This window comes from Strix uralensis, chromosome Z (genome assembly GCF_047716275.1).
Source record: "Strix uralensis isolate ZFMK-TIS-50842 chromosome Z, bStrUra1, whole genome shotgun sequence".
In the NCBI taxonomy this organism is placed as follows: Eukaryota; Metazoa; Chordata; class Aves; order Strigiformes; family Strigidae; genus Strix; species Strix uralensis.
The window spans coordinates 61,935,661-61,957,122 of NC_134012.1; the positions used below are offsets into that span (position 1 = coordinate 61,935,661).

Genomic DNA, 21,462 nt, shown 5'->3' on the forward strand with positions numbered 1-21,462 from the left:
ATTAGTTGGTTAAAGAGACTTATCCCCAGCTCTCTGCAACCTCCTTTCAGGTACTTGTAGAGGGCGATGAGGTCTCCCCTCAGCCTCCTCTTCTCTAGACTAAACAGCCCCAGTTCCCTCAGCCGCTCCTCATAAGACATGTGCTCCAGACCCTTCACCAGCTTCATTGCCCTTCTCTGGACACGCTCGAGTAATTCAATGTCCTTTTTGTAGTGAGGGGCCCAAAACTGAACACAAGTCATCGAGGTGTGGCCTCACCAGTGCCAAGTACAGGGGTAAGATCACTTCCCTGTCCCTGCTGGCCACGCTATTTCTGATACAGCCAGGATATCATTGGCCTTCTTGGCCACCTGGGCACACTGCTGGCTCATGTTCAGCCAGCTGTCAATCAACACCCCCAGGTCCCTCTCTGACTGGCAGCTCTCCAGCCACTCCTCCCCAAGCCTGTAGCGCTGCTGGGGGTTGTTGTGGCTGAAGTGCAGCACCCGGCATTTGGCCTTATTGAAGCTCATACAGTTGGCCTTAGCCCATCGCTCCAGCCTGTCCAGATCCCTCTGCAGAGCCTCCCCACCCTCGAGCAGATCAACACTCCCACCCAACTTGGTGTCATCTGCAAACTTACTGAGGGTGCACTTGATCCCCTCATCTAGGTCATCAATAAAGATGTTAAACAGGAGTGGCCCCAAAACTGAGCCCTGGGGGACACCACTCATGACCGGCCACCAACTGGATTTAACTCCATTCACCACAACTCTTTGGGCCTGGCCATCCAGCCAGTTTATTACCCAGCGAAGTGTGTGCCCATCCAAGCCACGAGCAGCCAGTTTCACCAGGAGAATGCTGTGGGAAACGGTGTCAAAGGCCTTACTAAAGTCAAGGTAGACAACATCCACAGCCTTTCCCTCATCCAATAAGCAGTTCGCCCTGTCATAGAAGGAGATCAGGTTTGTCAAACAGGACCTGCCCTTCATAAAACCATGCTGACTGGGCCTGATCATCTGTGTTGTGTGATGGTACCACATTTTGGTGGATCTGTGCTTTGTAGATAAGCTTTTCATATAGAGTATGTCATGCCAGACCATTAAGAGAAAAATTTGTTATAACCTTTAACTCAGTGAAATACGTATTTGCTTCTGTGCATCTTAGGGGTCAACTGCCCCCTCCTTCCAAACTGTAGAATTTTCCTGTTGTTAAAACCTTGTTCAGACTTGGTTGATATTGGCTAACTCATTGAATTTACTTGAGGAGATGGACAAATCTGCAATGCAATTACATAAAACTGCTTAGCCCCACAAAAGCAGACTCCCAGTTTGTATGTAATTTTTGTATGACATTTCAGCGGACCACTTTCAGCTCCTGGTCTTCCCAGGGTATCTTATCAGGTGCTCAAGTGCTTGTAGGACCAGAAACCACTTTCTAAAACAGTCACCCAACTCTCCCTCTTTGGAGACAAAAATAAAACCAAACCTGATCTGATTTTTCCTTTTGTTTTTTTTTGCTTACATACACATAATTCAACTAAAGTTAGAGTTGTATCAACGTAAAATTGAAGCCAGGCTTCTGTAAATGATGGGAAAATTTATCTTAAACTAAGAACATGAAACAAAATTCTCTTACGGCAACTACTGTGTTTTGATATTTCACATCATGATCCCAATTAATTTGAAATGGACAAAACAATGCAGTGTGTTTCCAAAGAAACATGTTAGATGAGGATATATACTAAATAGTAGTTTCAGAAAATGAGTCTGCGTTGCAGAAATGTGGCTTTGAAATACATTTTGAAGACAAATTAAGAAGATTCTAAAAACAGGACCTTGTTTCAACACTGTATTTCGAATATTAATGAATATAATAAAGCACACACATCACAAGATCCTCAACCAAATGCTAATGCACTTATTAGTAACACAAGGGTGAAGCAGCTTGTCAGCATAAATCCTGATATAAATTTGTAAGCAGCTTGCTCATTCTGCTCTGGAATAGGATTTAAAAAAAAATTAGAATTGTATCTTTCTAAAAAAATCCACCTTGAATTGACTAAGATATGTTTCAGGTATGGAGTTGTAAATATTGTCTCTAGTAGTTTAAGGTACTTTCAGTCAAGACTCTTACACTGTAAAAGTTAGTTTTTATGTAACAGTAATTTAATTATTTGAGTTAACTCTGTAAAATGGCAGAGTATATAGAAAATCTAGCCCCTTTGGGAGATGTTATCAAAAACTCTAAATACTGGACTAATCTTTGCTCTCATTAAAGGCAAAAGGAAGTTTGCCTTTAATTTATGTAGTCCTTGAGCCTCAACATTGTTCAAAAAACTATAGCTGATGAGGTCTTCCACTTAGTGTCAATAAAAATCTTGATACTAAACCAATGGATCTAATAGCATATGATCCACAAGAACGTGAAAGTACAGTCTTATTTTAATATACCTCTGAAACATAAATAACATTCAGCATATTTCTAGAAGCTTTATAACAGTCATGGATTTTTTCCTGCAACTAAGTAGTGCACACATCTGTGCATAAGTTGTTACGTGTATATGCACATATGCACAAATGTAGTGAAAAATAATTCAGTATTAAACATTAGTTGCACTTAACCCACTGCATATACAACCAATATTGAAACATAAGAACATATTATTCCCTAATACATACATAGCAATAAAAACCAAGAAACAGGCAAAGAGCTAATAGCAGATAGTTACATATAGAATAGTTACATACTATAGGACTACTTCTTTGCGTCCATTCTTTAGGATTGCACTTACAGATAAATTACAGTCCTCTTTAGCAAATTAAGAACAGGAAAATCTAATGAGATTAAAATGCACTAACAAATTTTACCTACAAGGCTAGAGATCAGTGGTAGACTGATTTTTTTTGTTACTTCTTATATAGCATTCAATCCCATTAGCAGTACAAAACATTTCAAATTGCATCAATTAAAAATAAACAGATTAAAGACTTCATAACTTGCTAACAATCAGGATACAATTTATCAATATTTTACATTAGTGAGTCCCTTATTTGACATAGAAGTAAACAAGTACATACCCTGATCCAAAATCTTGTCCTTTTCTTTTTTGTCCTGCTGCAGCAAAGAACTTTTACCAGTATCCTTGGTTTCTGAAAAATGGATTTAGGATATATGTTAACCTCTGCCTGTGAATGGCATTGAGTGTCTTCCTACTGGGGAAAAAAAGGCCTTCTGAAATGAGTATTTGGTATTTTTATCTATAGTAGTCGTACGGAACGGTGCTGCAGTAAAACAACTGGAAATAAAAAGTAAGATTTGTACTTTGCTACACAGACATACCAGTCATTACTTCTGGATAATACTGCTGTTGCAGCTTACATGCCTACCAGTGTTCAATATAAACATTTGATTGCCTTCCACAAGGCAGTGGGATCCAGAAAACTACAGAAATGTTATGATTCGACTCTGTAGGAAACAGATCGAAGATAAAGCAAATATTAAGAACCTGTTAATGTAAAGTACTAACATTTGGCATAGAAAAGAGGTCAATCTTTTGGGTACACAGCTCATGTAGCTATAAAAATATGTTGGAAATTGAAAGACGACAATAGGAAGAAACAGACAAAAGACTATGGCATACATTTCCACCAAAAACAAAAGCAGAATCTCATGATGATCTATAATTAGTGATTTGAATTTTATTCAGAATTGCATTTTCTTTTAACGAAAATTTAGCATATCAAAGCAACTCAGACAAACACATCAGTGAGCATAAAAAGTCTTGAATAAAATGGATTAAAATTTTTTTACCTTCATGATGTCCATGTGTCATCTTCAGCATATCAGACTTGACTGGAATAGGAATATTTGCCTCCTGCGGTATATTTCTGAATATCTCAGGGTTTGCATTCTGTGTGCAGGTCATATATGAGACAGCATGCTTGGCTTCCATATAGTACATAATGTAAAAGTTACACATTTCATCACTGGCTGTTCCCCTATACAACACAGAAAAGATGCAGCAGTTAGGAAAAAAATGAGCTGAATACAGCTGTTATTCTATTAATCTAACTTGTTTAACAGAATATTAAAAATTTGCAATGAAATGTTTACAAGTCCCACACTAAAACATTTAATAGCTTCATTGCAGCAAATATCAAAAGTTTCTTTCAGTTTATACTAAAGAAGACCAGTCTGCACAACATCCCCAGGTATCTCAGAAATTCCTAAGAATTTGGTTTAGATTCTACAGGAAATTGCAAACTATTTAAACTGTTCTTCCTTCTTTTTTCCCCAGTATACTCCTCATAATCCCCAGCTGTCATCAAATATGCACATGTTCTGATTAAATACAACAGAACTGTATCATTCATTACATCACCATTTATGTACTTCTCTATCAATTTAATTTAGGGGCAAACCTAATTTAAAATCATGGTAAATAACGTCTATGTTTCATTTCAGCAGCTATCTTTTATGACAGATTTTTATCCTCATGTTCAAGTTCATCCATTTATTGGCCAATCACACTGCTTCTAGTGCAGCAAAACTTAATTTCATTATATATTAAGACACTGTAAATATCTCCTGAAGGGAAGATGGCGCTGCCATCTTGAGAATAAATTGATCACAAGCTTCTCTAAGGAAAACTTGAGTGCAAGAGGAATGATTAAACACTACCAAAATTCAGTTCTTTGATAAATATTGTGCATGTACTTGAAACAGAAGAGGCTCTTCTGTACTGCTACATAATCCTGTCTTCAATAGAAAAAACAGCTGGCACAAGAAAGAATTTTTTCTGAAAAGTATTACTTTCTGAAGCAGACAATATAGGGCCTCTACGCAGCTGTGATCTGTTTATTTTTTTCCTCTGCCATATAGGTTGGTATCTTTTATTTATAGCTACAATGTTGACAATGGAATAAGATAGGACTGATAAAGGTTCACAAAATAAAGGGGTTTAGACTAAGATTTTTTAATTAGCTTTCACAATTATCCAGTGAGCCCACACTCATTAAAAGATATGGGGGTGGCCTATTAGTTGCTTGCAAAAGATGTCAGCATTGACTTTTCCAGCAGCATCCTGTAGCATTCATTTATTCACCATAGCAACAATAATGACACCAGACGGAGGGGAGACGGGGAACATGGGAGAAGAGACTGCTTCAAAAGGGGAATTGGTATTTTCCCATGCTTTGCAATTTAGCGTCCCTTGGACACCACAAAAATCAAACTCTGACTTGGCAAGCTCTGCTGAAGCTTTTAGAAAGTATTAACTTTGCTGCTGGACTACCAGTATCTGTCACCATAATTGCCTCCTCTTTAAAAATCAGTTGATAAGGGGATGTGGAACCCACACAAACTCTGGTTCATCTGACACATTACTGTGTCTAAACATTTCAAAGTTGATAATTTTAAATATTTACAGTTAAAAAAACCCAAAACAACTCTGTCAACGACAGTTTTAGTAAATTCACAGAAAACCCAGAATCCTTCCATTAGATTTTGAACTCCTGAGAAACCCTGTTTTGTGAACAGGTTTAATGAGTAGAAATGCTGATGTGCAAGTTAAAAAGAAATAAAATTTTAAAAAATTCCTATTATCACCACTGCCTCGGATATTTAGAACTGTACCCAGTTCTTCGTATCTTAACAATATACAGTGAAGCACAATGAAACAGAGGATTTAGCATTGAAAAGCAAGACAATGATGTTAAAGAATCTTAAATACTGAGGGGGAATGTTTTGCTACAGGCACATGAACCTTCTCTTGAATGGTACAATACCTGTTAAACATATTTTGAAAGTGAAAGATACTGGCTGCGCTATTTTCTGTCTGTTAAGAGTTTTAAACAATACATTACATTGCAACTGGAAAAACAAGCAGCCACCGCAGCCAACGGATCTTTCCTTTACAAAGATATGATCTTCACACTGAATGGGCTCCAATTCTTACTGGAGTACTTACTGGTCTTTAGCAAGAATGAGGAGAAATCTTGCTTTATAAATTAGTAATAGTTGATGTCCTTCTTATTTGAGAAAGGATAATTCAACCCTTTAATTTGCAAAAGTTTGAGCTTGAGGAGAAATCCAGATAATTGAAATGGATGATTTATGAAACTTTTGAAGAGATGACTCCTGTCTCGCCTTTTTACACCAGAGGCATTAAGTCTGTGCTTGTGTAATTACCCTGAACTTGTATGCAGTCAATTGCACAAGCAAAATCAGGTCTTTTTTTTCAGCTAGTTTAAGAAAAAACAAAAACAGCCAGAAAATTACAGGGAAAGTGAACATGCAGACTTGATCTGATCCTTTTCAGGTATGGATTATTTCACAGGTATTTCAGGTATGGATTATTTTCCCTTTCTGTTTGCATTTCCCATTTTTTATTGTTTATATTGGGAACTCAAAGGTTCTTTTGGTATTTCTTTTGGACTGATAAGTCACTCTGAATGGGAGCAAGACAACTGCAACATCAGGGCAACACTTTCTAAGATTTAAACAACTTTCATTTAATTTATTTTAGCTGTATATCTTTCCATACACCCAGCATTGTTGTGAATGCATTCCTTTTCATCCATTCATTTCATATTATGGTGATAATTATTTTCCAACCATATATACTTCTACATTATGCATCAGGTTTTGTGTAATGTTTAAATATTTGCTTAAAATGCTTATGTTTTTTCTCAAAATTCATATGTAGAAATTATGTAATAAAAACGTAAATGTGTGCCTCTTTCTTTAATTTCTGTTCCTATTACTTCCCCTTTGAAAGCATATTAGTACACTGAAAGAAAAGACCATAAATTTTCCTAGGACTGTTTTTTAAACTTCAAGGATTATTCAGCAAACAGGAACTACTTTGGGGAATGCTACAGAAACATGACAGAAACTTTTAGAACTTGCAAAAAAAGGTCTAAAGTTAAATTAAGATTTTGAATTATTTTTGTTAGTGTTACAGCCTTTGTAAAAACCTCAAACAATGCATTTTGATTCACCTGCTATTCATCAGCATTTTAACTAACCACTGAAAAGTGACAAATTTGTGTTGGATCGTTAACCCCCTACTGAGATGCAATCTTAGGGTACTCAGTGCACTAAAAAACTTGTCCTTCGGGGTGCTGCAGCACATACTTCCAGAATGGGGAGATTTCTGCCGGTAATCTTCATATCTCTACATATACAGTAAATTACGTTAAAAGAACTAGAGCCAGGTAAGAGAATATTAATATTGAATCTATTTTTACAGCTGTATTTGTCAACTTGGTCTTATAAAGTTCTGTCTATCACCTTCAGCTAAACAGCACCACTGACAAACACAGTTCAGATTCTCCTATTTATCGTTATTAGTCATTTATGTTTTACTGTTTTTCAGAGAAGCCTGTATATTTTTATATTGCAAAAAAGGTAACTGGTATATTATTCTGAATTTTTAAGGTTAGATTTTACGATGGGTCAAAACTTACAAGAATTTTATAAGCTTCCATAAATTTTCTTTCTGAAGAGAAATTGTGAAGCTTTATTATTTTGTTTTAAACAGTCAATAGTTTCAACTTAAAAAATACATTTTTTAGAATCGATACTCTGAATCCTTCTCTAAGTGCAGAACAGCCCAACATCTGAGTAAGGTGTTTGGCAGTGTAGCTTCACCTGAGAAGTGTTCTAAACACTTCAGCAAAGTGATTATTCACATAAGTAAAGGCAATGAATATTGTTTAGAGCTAAATCTTTAGCAGACTAGACAGCAGACTGCAAAACAAACCATTCTGGCAGAATTTGACAGTTTGTTGGAATTATCTTGGAACAAGACATGAAAGAAATACATTTCTACAGATAACCAATACCTTGTGAAAAAATGGTTAGAGAAAGAAGCAAATAGAGAAAAATTACCCTATATGTGTCTCTGTAGTTCTGCCTTCACCACTGAACACACATCTAGCTGCTAGGACATCATCATAGCTAACATCTACAGGATGTTCTACTGGATAGAACGCCTGAAAGACAGGATGAATCATCATAACCAGTGAAAAAGTCTCATTTATGTCAACACACACACACACACACGTACAAGAATGACAGTCCTACACACCTGAAAAGTAATTTCAGAATGGTTTTTGAATCGCAATGTAATCACGATAATGCCTGGCAGTATTCACTTCCAGTGGCACAACAACACGTACCAGTGGAAATACCGTGATGCAAATCTGTGGGTACATGACTACAAATTCAGCTTCTCAGTTTTAAATAAAGATAATTAGAATTTACAGTTAGAATTAAAAAAACAACCAACCTGTGGTAGTTGTGGACTCTGTCTACCAATCAATGTCCATTGACCGTTTCTCACTCTGTATCCACTCACTACTTTACCTATAACATACCAATACGTATGTGAACATGAGACATACTTCTAGAAAGTTAAGGTGTGGTGTCAGCATTTTTCTGTTAAGTATTTGATATTCCTACATTGCAATAAAACTCTTACCTAGTCTGTGTGTATGAACTCTGTAGGCAAAAAGGTGCATTGGAAACCTTTTGTAGTGGCAGGCAATGTCTGCATCAACCACTGTTAAAATATGATGGCAATAAACAAAGAAAAAACACATTATCAAACAGAAAAGTTACTCTACTGTGCTTCATTAATTCAGTGTGATTTACAAAAGGTACACTGTACAAGAGAATTTCAAAAGATACTGGACAACATCTTATATTTCTGCAGTGTCTATCTCAAGACATCTGTAAAGAAAAACTATTAAGTATAGCACAAGTCACTTGAAAATTACTTTCTGTGATGATGTATATATAAAATGGGGCTAAAACTCAGTAGTATTTTTTCCAGCATACACTACTGCTATTTAATGAAGTAAAGTAATAGATTTGCTTACAGACTACATTGAGGGACTATGGTAAACAGTCTACTCAGGAGAAAATGAAAATAAACTGATATAATTCTAAACATGCAATTTATAATGAAGGTTTGATTTTAAGATCTTATAGTTCTAGGCCTAGTCTTAAAGATGCAGGGTTAGATGCAGACTTCGGCTGTACAGACAACATCTGTAGGCTAGTACTTGAGTTAGGTGCAGTAACAGTAGCTAAGGAAGAGCCTACAGATGCCTCTCTGAGAGGTATATGGGGACTGGCTGCATTTTTCCTGTTATAACAAATTTCATGCTTTACTTAAGAACTGCAAATTAAGATTGAAGATGATAAGGCAGTTATCAACAGGAACAGAACTGTTTTTATTCCCCTTTCCCTCACCCCTCCAGCTGAAAAAGTAAATTTCTGCATTGATCAAATATTTTGGGGGAGGGGATTCGTTTAATATGTTTTCCTATTGAAAAGCAAAATACGTTGTTTCAATTCAAATTAAAAAAGATTTCAAGTTGCTGAATTCACTGAACAGTTGGAGTCAGCTGAGCATTTGACCACCTCATCCTACTGAGGCAGCTGACTATAAATGGGACAAATCGTGTTCTTGGCTAATTTAAAATTCCAGTATAGCACAGGAAAATGTAAAGTCAGTGTTCAACTTCCTTAAAACAGAACATTCCATGCCAGCTTGAAGAAATTATATCGGGAGTATCCAAGCTGAGTTTCAGGTAAAATCCACTGAGTGGGATTCTGAATAGAAACTGTTTGGTAATTTTGTTTTACAGTGTTTTTTTCAGCATTTTGACCTTTTAGCCAAGTAGGAACACAGGAAAAAGTTTTTAAAGATCAACTCCTTAGTGGTAGAAATTCATTTATTAAAACTGAACTCTTAGTGAATCCCAATTAGCATCAATGACAAATGCAGATAAAGAAAAGTCAAAAAAAAAAAATGTTTTTTTTGCGGGGGGAAGGGAGGAAAAAAAAACAGGTAGGGCTTTTTTGGTAAAATATTAAGACAAAAAAATAAAAGAAATATTCTTAAGAATCCTAGAAGCTTCAGTATTGCACAGAACATTATTGTTTTGTACAACATTTTGTTCTACAACACTGATTGCCCTTGCTGATATAGTCATTGGGAAATATACAATTTTAAAATAACTATTTTTTTCATTGTTTAATTAAGCAATTAATTTGTCCATCTACAGTTCAGCAAGTCTCTGCTAAATTTTCTTCCACAATAAACAGTAAAAAAAGAAATCAGGTGTTGAAATTATATAATCACTTTTTAGAATTACAACTCACCTTTCTCACCTGGTGGTATTACAGTGTTCACGGACATCATAAGATACATTCCAGCAATCAAAGGCTGCCTGCAATTCAAAACCCAAGCTTTGCTAAACCAGTCCTTTGTAAAACCCGACTGCAAGTGACATGATCTGTAATACCATCTAACTCCACTAACTTCTAAATGTTGGATTACATCTGAAACTGGTCTACGGAGAAAGAAGCTGTTATACAGCACTTCTCTTTCCCTCCTTCTTTTTCATACTGACCTACAATTTTTAAAGCATCTTCTACAAAGAATGTGAAATAGGACAAAATGATCATCTATATAATTGCTGTTCTTGTTCCAGATTTCCAAATATGAAGTGCTGGATTAACTCAGTACTGATAGCACCATTTCATCAAGTTTCTTAACAGAAACAAAAATTTTTGCCCACAGATGACAGATAGCTTCAAAATCCTTAATGTTGTGAAGCATGTATTATTTTAATTTCACATGTTTTCAAAGGAATCTAAAGGAGGGGTTTCCATGCCTTCTGTTCTGATTTAAAAAATCATAATAGATATTTTTAAAGATACTTACTTTTGATGTGTCAGATGTAAAGTTACACCAGAGCAGTCCTTGTGTTTATCTGTAAAAATCACAAAACAGTTTAATCATCAGCAAGTGAACCCATGCATAACTATTCCACATTAATAACATTCTTCTGCTGTATAAAGACAAAATAAATTTTAGACGTACTGTCTGCAGTAAAACTTTTATACTGTGGAAACATTACTCAAATTTGCACAAAGCAGAGTATCACGGTGTATCTGTAGCAAAATTCTAATATAGAGCAAAACTCTGGTGGACGAAAAACTGCTTTTTTGGCACTAGAGATTGCAGATCTTTACGAACTAGCATCTGGGAGATGAAACAGTGTCATTTTTACAATAGCAGAAAAAGTTGGTTTGCTTCGAACAAATTTGTATTTTGACAGAAGTTAGAAAAATGAAAGATTTGTGGAAAAGCAATGATTTTAGCCATTAACAATGAAGCAGCCAGAAATCCTGGTAATAAAGTCAACAGGTGAACTCTTGAAATACGAACATTGGTTCTGTTTAACACTGGATATTCTAGAATGACATTAAAAATAGTTAATACATTTGTTAATGTACCGTATCAGTGTTATTTAATAAGTTTGACATTTTAATTTAAAGATATTATTACCTTGATAGTTACTCAATTTTAACTGTTCATCTGGGAGTTAAATCTTCATTCTTTTTCAAGAAAGTTTCCTTTCCTTATGTTTATACCAAAAATAGTTGTACTTAGAAGATGCATATAACTCCACAGTCAGTAAACAGAAAATGCTGAAAAAATACCCTCTAACAGTATATGCTTCAATTAAGAAAGACAAGAGTAGCTATGGATCTGCTGACAAGTGGTAACTTGGGAGAGATTTTCCTCCCATTGGTAGCTAGATTCCAAACTGAAAAAAGCAGCACATTTGAACAGAAGAAAGGATAATGACTAGAGTGGGACAAAACAGGGAGACTTTACAGATTTGTAAGTATCAGTTTAGTTTTTCAAACATTAGATGTTTTAGTCACACCACATTTCATTATTAAGTTTGATTTTTACCACCATTGATACTAGAACTTTTTCAGTATGTTCACAAAATAGACAGTCAATACTCTTACAAAATTAGTACATATGTTATGCAAGTGAAAAAGTTGCTAACCCAAATTCACTAGGTTCTCATAATGCTTATCATCATGGCATCTGAGAATTCTTAGTTTCTCCAGCTCTGTGTGTCCCAACAACTGCTTCTGTATCTAAAAATCTGAATCGCTAAATCACAGTTGTACCTTTACAACTAACAACAAAAAAGGAAAGTCTTCACTGTATACTTAAAGTAATAAAATTTAAAATTTAAAAAGTAATTTGTAGTTCTGTGTCTCTCAGTTTTGCAATTTGCAGTCGAAAACATCATTATCCTGTCTTTTGAACACTGCTGAAAAACTATCCCAAAACAATAAAACCAAACCTGTCATATGCTAAACACGAGTCATGTTCGAAAAAATCTAACCCTTATTACATCATAGTGTCTCTTTCAAAAATAGCACTGCAGGAGGAGGGAAACAACTCCAATGTACTACAGTTTGCCAATATTAAAGTGTTTTCACACTATTTCATTTTCAGAGTATTGAAAAAAAATGTTCATTCAGTATTTTCACCTAAATTGAGCAATTTCAAAATGAACTGAAGACAGTGGGAAAGTTGTGCTACTATACAAGACGATCATATTAAACAGTATCAGGAGAAACACAAATCAACTTCTGGCACAAGAATGTGATCTGCAGTGCTGTGTCAAGAGTAAAATATTGGTCTAGACTTTTAAGTAATTCCTACAGCTCATTATAATTTTGTCTGTGGTTATATTTAGCCATGACTGAGCTAAACATTTTTCTAGCAACTATAGAGGTATGCTGGAAAAACTTTTTCCTTGCTTCTTCTTCCCTACAGCTCACCTCCTTGGAACATGCAAAGCTGCAGAACCCTCCACCCAAGAACACTGACTGCAGTGAGGCCATGCCCATTCCCGGTTCAAAGTCTTTTCAAGCTTAGCTGCGTGACCTGAACAAAAATATCCTTAAACAATGCACAAACCAAACAAAATTCTTAAAGTCTCCTTTCCAGTCTGTCAGTCCAGCTTTATCTACTTTGATTTCTTTGTTTCAGCTACTCAGCAAAAATATACTGCTCTGGGACAAAGAAGTTACTATTTGCCACACGGCAAAGACCAGAAAATGCATTTTATGTACCTCAGAAACAGGTTCAAATGAAAGCCATGCAATGTTTGAGTTGGAAAGTCCATGCAGAGTTTCCAAGCCAAATGAAACTGGAAGCTGTGCTTAGGACTGCCTTTTGTGTGATATGCAAATATAACACTGTCAGATTAAATATTCCCTGTTTTTATTTACATATGTCAAATCAAATCAATGCTGTATGTTAGAGCCTAACACTGGCTTCAGACTTTAAACACATAAGTTTTAAAAATTGTACCTGATAAATTTGTAATGGTAATTCCAGGTTTAACTGCCTCTAAATGTTTGTATTAGTTAAAAGGAATTGCTGTGCTACTCCCCTTAATCATGCTTGCTAAGAGAAATATCTCAAATACTAGAAACAGTGTTTCATTTGAAACTCTCATAACTGAGAAGCCAAATTATCCTCAACAGAAATGCTCTCCTTCTGTAGGCTGATTTTGATAAAACTTCCAATGCAAGTCTGACAGGCTTCCTGCCAGTCTATTCAGATCTACAATCCTGATCTGTTTAGTTACATGTATAATAATCTGCCATAGAACTTGAGACTTCCAGGGTTTCCTAGATACTTAGTCCTGTGTTTTTTTATGCAGAATTAGAAAAATAAACACTCTTCAAAACCTATTTTCTTTGCACTCTGGGTATCTGGATTATAAATTGTAGAGCACACTGTTCAAACTATTTATTCAGCTTCTTCATTGCTCTATTTCTAATACTTAATAGGAACAGTGTAGCACTCACAGATGGCTACTAGAATACTTTAAAGCTTTCACTGTAACACAGTGGTGCTTTTTATCAAGCTCCAAACCCGTCAGCCCAAGACAGCCCTTAGATTTGTACCAGAATCTCCACATATGGTCTCAGAATTGGCTTTGCATTGTTAAAGACAAGAAGTAACCTCAAAGTTGGAGCACAACCTCTGAGCAAGGCAATTCCAAAGCTAATGCCCACTGTGAAGTAACTTTGTGCAAGTTATATTTAAAAAGACAAAGACACGCAGCACAAAAATGAACCTGAAGTCTTGGTAAAGAAAGAGACAAATTCAGTATGTAGAATTCAATATTGACACCTAATATTTGATACATAAAAGAACACTAGTTGAATTAGGTTTTTTTTATGAGAGTCAAGGTGCTTGCTCTTGCTTACCTGTTCACTCATCTGAAATCAATTCAGCAAAATTATTTTAAAGTCTGGGAACATGCAGAATGAAATTCTACCTTTATTCAGCTTGTGAAAAGCAAAATGCAAGACAGACTCCCCAATGCCATTTTCACAACTTATTTTCCAAACAGAAAAGAGACAAACAATTGTTGAACCTGGTTCAGTATAATCTTTTACAAAATGAATACCTTGTAAAGGTCACAGATGACTGACTCGCTGAAAGGATAAAATAATATATCATAGATATGACTACCTGGGAATACGTAGAATTTATTTTATTCAAGACACAAATATTAAGCCTTCTGGTTATCAAAAAGAAGCACACTGAACCCAGTGTTCAAATAAGACTAGAACTCAAATGACAGCTTTTAATTCACATACTTATGAAGAAAATTTTTAAGATATCTACCAGCTTTGTGGCCAAAATTAATTACTCCCCCCAACCAAAAAAACCCCCCAAACAAATCCAACACTAAGAACCCTACAACTCCCTCACAAAAGCAGGTACATTTGTGATTTTTTATGTAATGTGGTAACATAATTCTTGTAGGGAATGATAGTGGGAATAAATAAATCTATTCTCCATGAAGAAGTGGGGGTTAGGAGAAGGAGCTGAGAACACAAATATTATGCATGTCTTGTGCAAGAAAAGAGAGGGAACAAGAAAGGGAATGAGGAAGGATCCAAAGTTGAACAAAGAATTCCCCAAAAGTAAGCTCCAACCATACTGACAAAATTATTAATTGCTTCAAACAATGCAACAGTTACACATATAGAAAATGATAGAATGTGATTACCTTTCATACAGAACAAGTTAAAAGATTATTATTGATAATTTTTAATTACTTTGATCCTTGGGGATAACGTCTATGTTCTCACATGTGCTGGAAAGGACAAAGATAATAGTATGGTGGGTTACAAACAATGGTAGTCTTTGTTTATAGGGAGAGTAGGAAAAAAGAACTTCTAGAGATTGGAAAAAACCCCCATATTTTTAAAAATCAGATTTTGATGGCACTTAATATGGAAGAATAAATCAAGAACAGTGTGACAACTGCACTGCATACCCCTACAGCCCAAACTGAAAGTTGACTGGGTGCCTTATGGATCTAATGATGGCTAGATTTACTTTTATTTGAATCTGAACCCTAAACACTCATGAATACATAAAAAAGACAGACAAATTTCTGACAACTTTTTACTTGTTACATAACTGAATCTACTATCAACTTTAATTCCAAGCCAAAACAACTTTTGATTTTGCAATATAAAAGTGAAGAAAGTCAAATAAAACAACTACTATTTTTCTAAGATGGCTCTTTGCCTATATCCCCATTTTTTTGGTAGAATTTATTTTTGGTTTTCCATCTTATTTTTTAATTATGTGTATTTTACACAAGATACAGTAAGCTTTATTTTGATATCTGAGAATGAAATGCATATCTAAATATGAATATTTAGCTCTGGATTACAGCTAAGGAGGCAGAGAAAGCAGGATTAGTTTAATAACTGGTTAATGAAATGAAGAAATATCCTTTTTACAAAAAGTTAAAAATGAGAGTTGATAAATCTTAACTATGACATCTTTTTCAGAAAAAATGGGTGCTAATACATAAATAATTACTACTTCAAGCCAAATATTTAGATATGCAATGACATGCAAGTCAGAAAATTAAACTCTGAACAGTGCTTTTGAATCTCTGATGTGCTACTGAAAGCATAACAAGTTAACTGAAGTATACTTCATCATTTGTCCTCTGTTCTGAATTGCAACAACTGTATGTGCTTACATATAAACTATAATGAGTATATTCTTACAATTTGACAAGCCACAGTTATTAACAGACACCTCACTCACACAAAAAAGCTCCCTTTAGGTCATTCCTTAAGTTTAAAAATACCTGTAAAACTAGTCGAAGGTTATGCATTAAATATCTGTGAACATCACAATCAAGGCTTAGGATATTTAATTTATTCGGAGATTTAAATTATGTTTTTCTCTTCTGGAATCTTGACAGGCAGACTACATTAAACACATTTTTTTCTCACAAAAATGGCTCAAAAGGTGGAACATTTTTCACTCTAAAAATAAGATATGAGACTACCAAGTAAAAGGCGCTGAAACAAAACAGACAGCATTCTGTCATACTCTTTAACTGTTGAAACAGTACATGACACTAGTATCTTCTCCTAAATTACAGCCCCATCAAGTTCATACTTCTTAAACTTTTTTTTGCAGGCTTATATCTATGACATTGATCTTTGCGCAGAGATTCTAGGCAAAAAATAAGGAAGTCTGCTGCAGGGGGGGGTGTTGGTGTAAAATTAAGTTTTAACTTCAGGTGCTAACTTACTTCACTATAGTTTCTCTAAGTAGGCAAGTGGATTTTTTGAGTAGAAGCTTTGACTACCAAATTAATTTACTAATAAAAAATTCCAAACACATCCTCAGCTAATATGCAGTGGAGATTACTGATCACATTTGTTTCCTTTTTTTTTTAATAACTACATACACATACTTATGAGTGCAAATGAACAGTGAGAATTCTCACTGTGCCCAAGCAATAATGAAGAGCAGGCTCTCAACTAACATGCTCTCTTTAGAGGTTTAATTACTCGTGATCTGTAGATCACAAAGAATCTGATGGGCTGTATGGGTCTGTCTGAACTGTCTCATGAAAAACAATTCTTTCAACTTCAGTTGTGTGTATTTGCATATATGCTCCAGTTAAATAGTGCTAGCACACTAAGTTTTAATCCCTCCTCCTCCTTCTCAGTTACGATTATGCTACATTGTATCTTCATGTCATGGTAAAAACCATACATTCAGCTTCAGACAGTGGTGATGAAAATCCTCAATGTGTATTGCCCACACCTTGCCAGAGGTGCATATAAGAGGCAGCACGGCACGGGGATGCTGACAGCTACAGGGTAACTTCTCTGTTCAAAACCAAACACACCTATGGATCATTTATGATGGTACCACAGAAGGATTCAAAGGCCACGGGTATAGCTCAAACTATTGGTGTAATGCATATTCTCCCTTAATTTTTAGCTATTATTCAGTTTACTTCCCCTTTCTTCTTTCAAGACCAGCATTTTGATTATCATTAGCCCATGAGGATCTTCACATTCTCATTTAAATCCTACATAGTAGTGTATCACAGTTGAGTTCCAAGAGAGTGACCACTCACTGTTTTTTTGTTTTGAAGACCAGAGAGGCCCTAACCAAAAAACTCCATACAGGATGTAGTTCACAGAGTAAAAATAAGAACTCATGCATCTCGAAGGCGTCAGAACAAGGTATTTCAGGTTTAAAGAACAAAGTACAACATGAAATCTAAATAAATAAAAAAATAAATTAACCTCGCCCCAAAAGATCTTAGATCATCAATATCTCAACATGCGTTAATGAAATCCAAATTTCATTAATCCAAGCTTATAATGTATGGGCTGGATGACCAGAGAGTGAGGTGGATTGAAAACTGGCTGACCATCAGGCCCAGAGAGTGGTGATCAGTGGTGCAAAGTCAAGCTGAAGGATGGTATCTAGCAGTGTACCCCAGCCAATACAGGGTCCAGTCCTGTTCAACATCTTCATTAATGAGCTGGATGATGGGACAGAGTGTACCTTCAGCAAGTTTGCCGATGACACCAGACTGGGAGGAGTGGCTGATACGCTAGACGGTCTTGCTGCCATTCAGAGGGACCTCGACAGGCTGGAGCGGTGGGAGAAGTGCGAAGTCCTGCACCTGAAGAGGAACAACCCCAGTCACCAGTACATGCTGGGGGCCACCCAGCTGGAAAGCTGCTTGGCAGAAAAGGCTTTGGAGATCCTCATGAACACCAGGCTGAACATGAGCCAGAGATGTGCCCTTGCTGCAAAGGAGGCTAATGGCACCCTCAGCTGCATTAGCCAAAATATTGCCAGCAGGCCAGGGAGGTGATCCTTCCCCTCTACTCAGCACTGGTGAGGCCACACCTGGAGTACTGTGCCTAGTGCTGGGCTTTCCAGTACAAGAGAGACATGGACATACTGGAGAGAGTCCAAGGAAGGGCCACAAAGATGATGAAAGGACTGGAGCACCTCTCTTCTGATGAAAGGCTGAGAGAGCTGGAAATGTTCAGCCTCAAGAAGGATCAGGGGGGATCTTACCCATGTATATAAATACTTGAACGGAAGGTGCAAAGAGGACATAGCTAGGTTCTCTTCAGTGGCACCAGTGACAGGATGAGAGGGAATGGGCACAAACTGAAACACAGGAGGTTCCCTCTGAACATCAGGAAAGACTTTTTCACTGAGAAGGCGACTGAGCACTTGCACAGGTTGCCCAGAGTGGCTGTGGAACCTCCATCTTTGGGGATATCCAATAGCCACCTGGACATGTTCCTGGAAGATCAGCTGTAGGTGGCCCTGTTTGAGCAGGGGGAGGTGGACCAGATGACCCCCAGAAGTCCCTTCCAAGCTCAACCATTGTGATTCTGTGAAACACTCACCGACAACTATAAGCATATGGCCATGCTTGAAATGACAGTTTAATCTTTTTTTTCAGAAAAGTATGAAAAGACACTGTCTCCACTAGTTACAACTTTTTCCAAACACAGATACTGTGATTGACTGGTCAGTGTATGTCATCCTTCTCACCAGCTATTCAAGTAAGGTTACAGATTAAGGGTGTTCACAGGTATTTGTTTCAACTTTCTTATAGAAAACACTGAGCAGGGAAAAACAAGTTTCTTCCTACACTTAAAATTATTAATCTGTTTCTTCATTACTTTAAATCATTTGCTCTATATTTTTTGAAGAAAAAAAATCTGTTCACCTTTCAAACATTTATAAAGATAAAGCAAGTTTATAAAGAAGTAAATATGCAAACTTTATTACAAATATGCCCACTGATTTCTACATTTGTGAATAGCACTAACAAGCAAAATTGTTTTCTACAAGTATTTTTGATGCTCTAACTGATAGAACTTACAGAACAAATTTTCAAAATACATACCTCTAAATGCACTAACATCCCCATAGTGTACCTGAAGCACAAAAAATCTGCCACCTGTTTGTCCTCCAACTCTGAATCCAACACCTAAGAGAAGGAAAATGCATTGTTTTCAGAAATAGTAAAATGTGAGATGGTTCACCACTGCTGACCATATCTAAAACCACAAATCACTGTAATGGCTCAGAGTGAAGGGGTAGAAAATTTCACTGAGACACCAGTGAAGAAAACATCCTGAAAACTGGGAAAACCATCATCACAACACATGTTCCCAAACAGACTAAGAAGCTAGGACCATAACTTAGATATTAATGAACAGATATCTGCTTTAAGCAGAGAGTTCTCTTAACCCAAGAACATCAATACAGGTTTGAGATATATATATATATAAAAAACTATATATAAAAAAAATTAAAAATCAAGTTTTGCCATCCTTGTAGGATTTGGTAGAATTTTCATTTCTCATACAATCTGTGAATGACACAAACTGATTAACACTGACTTCCTAAGAACACACTCAGAATGAAAAGATAAAAAGATCTGAAATAAAATATTTTGAGGTATAAATTAATATTGTATGCAGAAAAAATCTTGTGGAAATTATGAAGTTATGTTCCTTGTTGACAGAATAAGCACAGGCACAGAAGAAAATGGAGGAATTTGAAACTGAAATACTGAAATTGCAAAATACCACATCATCAAAGGGGATTCTCTCAACTAATTCTACAGTGAACACTCTTTGAAAGAAGCAGAGAAAGCAATTTATTCCTATTAGGTCAGTGAGTCCCACTAGATTAAACACTACCCATAGCAAAGCTTACTTACAAACGGGACCACAGACTCTCTGTGCACAAATGAGTATCATTACGAACCCTCTCCAAAAGCCCTGTACTTATGGACAGCTTAGAGACAAGAAAATGATTGCTAGCTGGGGTTTAACAGCAAACACCAGGCTTCCTTAGAATCCTCCAAGCAACATTTTTTTTAATTTGACATTCTGATAACCAAATCAAATAGCATTTGTGCTGGTGTGTAAATGGATTATTAAAAATAAACCTCTTCATGATACTGTGCACTGCTCATGGTTATGAAAAGAGGCAGTAAAAGATAAAAGAAAAAATTTCTGTAATTCAAGGTATTTTCAGACTGAGGCTACATAGATAGTAGATATATCTAGGACCTTTAGTGGTTATTAGAAAGAACTACTCCCTGTCTTCCAGACATACCCACTCCAAGTAGCTTTAAAAATTTTGATTGAATTCAGCAAAGTCACCTATCATACAAGAAAACGGGTATATAAACATCCTGCTCAACCACATCAAAGCATTAAGAAATAAAAAGCACATAAAATTGTCAAGTATACTCATGACACACACAAAAAAAATCAGTATTTAGGTTGAACTTGTTTGTGCTTTCCCAAACAAACAAAACTATTTTAATGCAGTCTGTGTGCTACTGAAAGATATATAAATAGTACCCTTCCAGTAACATGTAGTAGGAAATGCAAGATTAATGTTATATGAAATTAAAGCATTATATTATGACCACTAACGATCCCTTAGGGTTTTCTCCCCCTGCTGAAACCCATGTTACAGCAAACAGGATGACAAAAAACCCCAAGTGTAGCTGAATATATTCATAGTTTGCATATATATATAGTTTGTATATTGTATATATATGTATATTGTGTATATATATATAGTTTCCATCAACTAGACATAATAAAAATATTACAGGAGATTCCTAGATATGCCAGGTGCTTACTTCCACCCTCTTCTCTCCCTTGACCCTGCACACAAGAGCTTCACATTAAAGGCACAATACCTTTGGGTAGCCGGGTGGGTGGAGCATTTCTTGCCCAAGCATATAAAATGTTAGATTTGTCTTTGCATGTTCCTTCATCACAGTCCCTAAAAACATGAGGAAAGAAAATAAAAGGAATATAATTTTTAAATTTTGAAATCAGAAAAGGGCAGGTGAATTACATCCAAAACCAATTTTAAGATGTTTTTGGATGTATGTTCATTAAACACAGTTCTTTTAATGTAGACTGCTTTCCCAGATATTATTAGATCCTCCATCTTCTTTTTTTTTCCTCCCTCTGCCGTAAGATAATGTTAGGCATACAGGGTTAAAACCACAGACAGTTCTGATGGTCCCTGCCAGCCTAGTAATGAAAAAGGAACCTTGTGTGAGAATGAACTATATGATAACTTCTAGCACTATTAGCTGAAGTGCCACAAAATTACAGTGGTTGCCACATTTACACAGAGGGACAGGACTCGTGCAAAACAGAAAAAACCCACAAGCCATCAAAGCTTTAAGTCAAAATTGATATTTAAAATTAATT

The 21,462-nt window shown here is 36.0% G+C and overlaps 1 protein-coding gene across 7 annotated transcripts in view; it reads right to left on the minus strand.

The window, feature by feature from the left end:
* Nucleotides 1-21,462, minus strand: part of PAM (peptidylglycine alpha-amidating monooxygenase) — a 147,444-nt gene that overhangs the window by 36,257 nt on the left and 89,725 nt on the right. For all 7 annotated transcript variants that reach the window (XM_074855930.1, XM_074855927.1, XM_074855929.1 and 4 more), the window contains exons 6-14: nucleotides 20,937-21,022; nucleotides 19,116-19,199; nucleotides 10,724-10,772; nucleotides 10,159-10,226; nucleotides 8,468-8,548; nucleotides 8,276-8,352; nucleotides 7,876-7,979; nucleotides 3,793-3,980; nucleotides 3,060-3,131 (exon numbers count right to left, since the gene is read on the minus strand). In XM_074855930.1, the coding sequence (XP_074712031.1) occupies nucleotides 3,060-3,131; nucleotides 3,793-3,980; nucleotides 7,876-7,979; nucleotides 8,276-8,352; nucleotides 8,468-8,548; nucleotides 10,159-10,226; nucleotides 10,724-10,772; nucleotides 19,116-19,199; nucleotides 20,937-21,022 (809 nt within the window). The remainder of the gene's footprint in view (nucleotides 1-3,059; nucleotides 3,132-3,792; nucleotides 3,981-7,875; nucleotides 7,980-8,275; nucleotides 8,353-8,467; nucleotides 8,549-10,158; nucleotides 10,227-10,723; nucleotides 10,773-19,115; nucleotides 19,200-20,936; nucleotides 21,023-21,462) is intronic.